Below are 6,244 nucleotides of genomic sequence, written 5' to 3' on the forward strand. Positions count from 1 at the left end.
CAAAGCAAGCTAAAATAGACAAAGTTGCCAAGGGAATTCTATACAGATCTAACCTATACAATCAGCCCCCCAAATCTATCTTCCTGTGTTTCAACACTCCATGAAAGTTTAACAAAAAAGAAATCATTAATCTATACAACAACAAACCCTCCAATCACTTCAATTCCTCTACTGCTTTCCTTTTCTTTTCTAAACTCAAATCCCACTAATGAGCACAGTAAAATTCCGTGTATCATCAAATTCCTCTAACAATCTTCTGCTATGCAACCAGTCAACCTTGCCATCACAGCATACGCTGCCAATCCATTTCTCCATTCTTCAGTTGTTGGGGGCTCTGACGATTTCGATTCAAAAGCAATTGCGATTCTTGCTGCAGTTATCATATACCCAAATAACTCTGACATATTCTTTGAAAGGCTCTCTGGCACTATATTCAAAAATATATTCTTGAGACTCATGAAAGACTGTTTTAGTTCTCTTGAAAGGAAAGTTCAATCCATTAATGTTCAATATCTTCATTTTGTCTGTAATATTCAATTTAAGGAGCTTAAACAATCACACCTCACAATAATGGTAGCTGGATTGCAGGGGGTGTCATATGAGAAGAGATTGAGGGAGTTGGGTCTTTTCAGCATGGAGAAGAGGAGACTCCGAAGGGATCTTATAGTGACATACAGGTATGTGAAGAGGGGTCACACAGTAAAGGGTTGTGACCTGTTCTCCTCTGCAGAGGAACCAAGTTTCAGATTGGATGTCAGGAAGTACTTCCTGAAGGTTAGGAACCCTAGGATATGGGATGGGCTTCCATGGGAGGTGGTGGAGGCCCCAACAGTGAGGGCATTCAGGGAAAGACTGGACACCCACATGTTGGGCATTATGTGAGTGAAACTGGCTGAAGCCAGGAATAAGACTAGATGGCCTGGGAGGCCCCTTCTGACTCACTATGTTTCTATGATTACAAATCCTTAATTCTATACTATACTTTATATACTAGTTTATATACCTCTTCATATACTTGCATACTGTGTATATGCTATTCTTCATACTTTTAAGACAAGAACACGGGATAGTATATGCTCCTCTTATTTATGGTACTTAGCTTTTTCTAGTCTTGTACTTACTATTACATATATGGCATATAAATTAAGCAGTCTTCTCCCTAATGAGAAGCAGTAATCTATTCCTATCCTTAACTAATTATTAAACTAACTCAGTATCTCATGTTGCTTTAGACATTTTATCAACTAATTATCCTTGCTCTACTATTCTTATTGCTTTATATTTTGTAAATGTTGTAACAGTGTTCTCATTCTACAGTTTTTATAAGATCTAACTGAAGTTTACCCTTACCATATCAGTCAAGTATTTTTTTTTTAATTTTCCATCTTCTCCTCATTTCTTCATCTTCTTATCCATCTATTCATCTATCAAATTGATGTTTTGCACCAGGGAAATAACACTGAGTGCTCCCTCCTCTGCTGGTCTCTGTTGTGAGCTGGGCGTTCCCTCCCCAGCAAGACAGACTCTCCAGCGCTTCTTGTAAGTATCTTAATTCTACATTGAAAGAGGACTCTAAGCATACACAAGCCTCTGAGCATACTCAAGGAAAGATGTTGACTCTCCGCCTCCCTTCACACAAAGCTTTGCTTATGAACCATTCGGGGCCTGTCTCTGGAGGAAGGGACGCTGTGGAACTGGGTGAGCCTGCGTTTTGCACTCCAAGCCCCAAATAGGGCCACCCTGTGGCTGTAGTGACAGGCGCTTGGGTCCAATTCCTCAGGAAGCGGGTGCTCTCCTGAGAGACTACCCATTTCCAATCTCCTCCTCTGGATGTTGATATCCATCTTTTCCTTCATTCCCACAGGTGGGGAGACGAGGCTCCATGGGTCTCCTTGAACTACTTTCTTCCAGAGCAGGCTCGGAATGGTACTGAGAGATTGGGCCTGCAAGTGCAGGCCAGTCCATTGCAGCAACCATTCTGTTATCAGCATTTGAGCTCTGAGCCTCCTCTGGTTCAGCCAACTCCCCATCATCCTCAGACACTGAGCTATCCCACCAAAATGGTCAGCTTCTCGTGTGCACCTGGGAATCTTGCCAGAGTGCAAGCACATGACAGTCTCCATTCTTTTGATCTTTTCAGTCAAGCACCACTTCTTGAATCTGTACTGCTGCCGCCCCCCCCCCCTTTTTAAAATTTCTTAATTCACTTGGTCTTCACCATCATCCATAGGTCCCCATCCATGCAATAAGTTTTCCCCATGTTCCACAAAATTTATTTTGTAGTATATCCCCTTATACAAAACTTTCATAACTGGTGAATCTGATGCCCCTTATACAACACTGGGCATCTTCAGCTATATTTATTCTTCAGTAGAACAGTCTTAATTGGCCTCAATAACCATCTATATTGCACAGTCTAGAATAAAAGATCTTGGAAGACCTGAATAGGAACTCCTTTACACTTCAAGTGGCATGATTTTTCTCTCATTATTTTCACGAACCTTTCTTTCTTCTTTCTTCATTTTCATGAACCTTTCTTGCAAACTGCAGCATGTAGCAATTCAAGAATCTAATCAAAACATCCTTTGGGAACACTCTGGATCTTTGCTTGTAGCCAACTTGATGTGATTTTTCAATATCCTCTTCCCATTTTACATCTGGGGCCATTGCTTTAAGCCATTTAATAATATAATTTTAAAGTGTTTTTTCCTCTAATAATGACTGCTCTGGCAAATGTCTGGGGGAGATTGTCATGTTAAGTAATAGAGTATATGTAGCATGTGAGAACAAACAGGATTAAGTGTGTGTGGTAGTTTTTATTATACAAATTCACTGCATTCCATCATCTCTGCGGCTGTATTTTCAGAAACCACAGCACAATAATGACTTCAGTCTCCGCCCCTCCCTCCCCTTTTATCCTCTCTGAAGTTCGTTTCCCAGCTGGCGTGGTTCTGTCGGCACCGGCTGTGAGGGTAAGGAAGGGACTGGAGCACAAATCCCCAGCTCCTAGATCAGAATGCTATCTTCAGATCCAGGAATCCAAGTTATTCTATTGGCTCCAGTATCATCCTCTTCGTTATTTCTTTGGGCGATAGCTAATATGTAAAAACATGCATGAGCAATATTCAACCAGAAAGACTTTAAAAATCAGACATTTGGGGTTTCTGCAGCTCAGTTGTGAACGCTTTTGTCATCTTCATCACGAGCTCGTTTGCTACAGTCTCGCTTTAGCCTGACCTCGAGTAATAAGGATGTACTACACTACAGCGTCGTTGCAAACCACTCGCAAACTGCAGCACATAGCCTAAGTTGCAAGCTTGCTGTAGGCCACATTGTCTCTCCCAACTTGATCTACGGACATGAAAGGCTACTGAGAGATGCACAGACAGGCCGTGTTGAGACGTTTAGCCGTTCTTTAATGGGGACGGGGGACCATCTGTTTCACACAAGAAAGGCTTGGCTCGCTCCTGTCGTGTGGATACGCCGCTGCCCACTGCTTTGGACACACGTGGGCAGCGACCCCCACCCTTCCTCGCAAGAGGCTTGCGGAGGCTTCCTCCGCCCGAGATCCCGCCCTCTTCCGGCCCCCGTGGCAGCAGCAGGCGCGACGGAGGGCGCGTGCGGGAGGCGGGGCTAAGGCCGCGTCCCGGCCGCTGTCAAGATGGCGGAGCCCTCTTCGCCCGAGCCTGTCTTCCAGTACCGGCCCGCGCCTTTGTCGTCCTTGCCGCCGCAGCTGGACCCGGCCGAGTACGCCGCCTCGCCGGAGAAGCGCCGCCTCGATGCCGAACGGCTTGCCCTTCGCGCTCGCCTTAAGCGCGAATTCCTCATGCAGCTCAACGACCCCCAGAGGCCCTCAGTGATCGTGAGTGATCGTGCGAGCGGGGCGGGCGGGCGAGCGGGCAGGCAGGGCCTTTCTGTCGCCCTCACTTGGGGCGTGGGACGGCAAGCTACACTGAAGGGCCGTGGTCTGATGCGCCGCACGCACGATTGCATACATAGACTTGCTCACCTCGCACAAAAGGCCCTTCCATGTCGGAAAGTACTTTTAAGCAGGTGGTGGTGGTGTTAGTCGCGAAGTCGTGTCCGACCCATCGCGACCCCATGGACAACATTCCTCCAGGCCTTCCTGTCCTCCACCATCTCCCGGAGTCCACCTAAGCTCACACCAGCTGCCTCAGTGACTCCATCTAGCCACCTCATCCTCTGCCGTCCCTTTCTTCTTTTGCCATCTATTGTTCCCAGCATTGGACTCTTGTCCAGGGACTCCTTCCTTCTCATTAGGTGGCCAAAGTATTTGAGTTTCATCTTCAGGATCTGGCCTTCTAAAGAACAGTTTTTAAAGTTACACCCAAATGTGTAATTTCAGCCTCACCCGCAGACAGGGAAAGCCGTCGTTCTTACAGGAAATCCACCCCATTTTTTTCATTTGCTTAAGGCATCATGTGCAATCGAAGAATGTTTAGCATTCTTTTTTTTTTTTGCTTTAGGAGGACCCAGCTATGACTCGTTGGACTTATGCCAAATCGCATAATATCTATCCGAATTTCCGTGCCACCCCGAAAACTTCCCTAACTGGTATTGTTTTTGGAGTAGGCCCCATTCTCTTCTGGTGGTATCTCTTTAAAAAGCAAAGGGTAAGTGTTTTGCATAAGCATCTTTAAGTGCTTGTCTTTATTGTTATGAGTGGGGTGCTGCACAAGAGCACTTGAGGCTGCCTGGCAGTCAGTGGAAATGTATGCGTACATTATGCTTCCTTCATTTCCTCTATTTGCTACTTTTCCTTCCTCCAAAGGGCTTGAATGAGAGCCCATTCTGCTCCCAGGTACTGTCTTTGCAGGACAAGTGGTGGTTGGGCTAAGCTGTGGAGGCATTTTGTCCAAGTGCCAGCAAAATCATGGACCATCTCTGCCTTTGGAGGAGTTTAATCGTTCTACAGCTGTAGTGTTTTATTTAATTTAGGAACTGTAGTTCGCCATCCTATCGTATATGTGCTGTGAAATCTGAAAGAATAAAAGCTTATATTGCTGTGTTTCTGGCAATAAAATCAAGGATTAAGGAACCTTTTATTACTTCACTCACAAAATGAATTCATTTCTTTCTAGCTATATTTTTATATGTTTGAGGGCTTTTAACAACTGATGGCTACTTTGAATTTATTTTAAAAATAGTACTATTCATTATTTGAATTTATATTTAATTAACAGCTGTTTTGGAGCATAGGCTTCCCCAGTTTCTGAAATGTACCACTATTTTATTTTCTGGGGGAGCAGTCAGTGTTACCACTAAGGGTTTCTTAAATAAGAGAGGAGTGATGACATTAAAATGAGATATGGCAAGTTAGTTTGATTTGTTTATGCAAAATTATTTCACAAAAATGAAACCTCTGACTAAGTAAAGGAAGAATGGAAATGGCAAAGAGAGCTAAAATAATGGATTAGGAACTCAGGGTGCACATGTCTTGCTCAACTACAGAGATTTCAGCAGGAAGCCTTGTGAGGTATTTCCATCTTAGCTTTATGATAGCCTCTTCATTTGATGCTTTATCTCATTCATCCTACTTACCTTCAGTACCATGATTGTTTTTAATACCATTTTGTTTTATTGATTAATGTTGCTGTCTTAGAGCATACGTTACTGTGAATTTGTCCAATATAGTTTTTAATTGGTAGATGGTATAAAAGTATTCTAAATAAATATTTACACATTTGCAAGTCCTGTTATTTAGGCTTTCTCCCAGTTAAATGTTGTACCCTTGCTGTAGTTAATGCTCAGTTGCTTTTTAAAGATTGTTTTGTTGCAGTTCTTTCCTGGAGTGATAATTTTTAATACATTTGTTTGTGTACAGGATCATAGAGAGAAGCTCATTCAGGAAGGTAAATATAAGCGACCATTCAACCTCTGCTTTTGAAAATCTGCCGACTGTGTACTGAAAATGCTGCTGACATTCTCACTGTCTCCCTCTGTAAGCATTGGTCTTCTTCAAAAATAAATCTTATTAATTAGAAATGGGTTATCTTTCTTGTATTCAAAAGTTTCTCCTTTAATAAATCCTATTTGTGTTGATGCTGGAACATATGGAGTGGTATCTAGTGTGACACAAGTACCAATGTAAAATTATACGCTTATGAAAGAGACGCTTATGAGAGAAATATGTAAAAGACCTAATAATTATTTAGTATGAATACTTGCGAGATAATCTATTATGCAGGTTGGTGCAGGAGACTTGCAAGATGCAAAAGCTTCT

At 43.0% G+C, this 6,244-nt stretch overlaps 1 protein-coding gene across 1 annotated transcript; it reads left to right on the plus strand.

The window, feature by feature from the left end:
• The first annotated feature begins 3,605 nt into the window (after nt 1-3,605).
• Nucleotides 3,606-6,006, plus strand: NDUFB4 (NADH:ubiquinone oxidoreductase subunit B4). The gene is made up of 3 exons (XM_044449734.1): nt 3,606-3,862; nt 4,488-4,634; nt 5,846-6,006. Exons 1-3 carry the CDS (start codon nt 3,662-3,664, stop codon nt 5,906-5,908), a joined length of 411 nt encoding a protein of 136 aa, XP_044305669.1. The 5' UTR covers nt 3,606-3,661; the 3' UTR covers nt 5,909-6,006.
• The last annotated feature ends 238 nt before the right edge of the window (nt 6,007-6,244 follow it).

The sequence above is a fragment of the Varanus komodoensis genome, unplaced genomic scaffold (assembly GCF_004798865.1).
Source record: "Varanus komodoensis strain SLA01 unplaced genomic scaffold, ASM479886v1 scaffold60, whole genome shotgun sequence".
Taxonomy (NCBI): domain Eukaryota; kingdom Metazoa; phylum Chordata; class Lepidosauria; order Squamata; family Varanidae; genus Varanus; species Varanus komodoensis.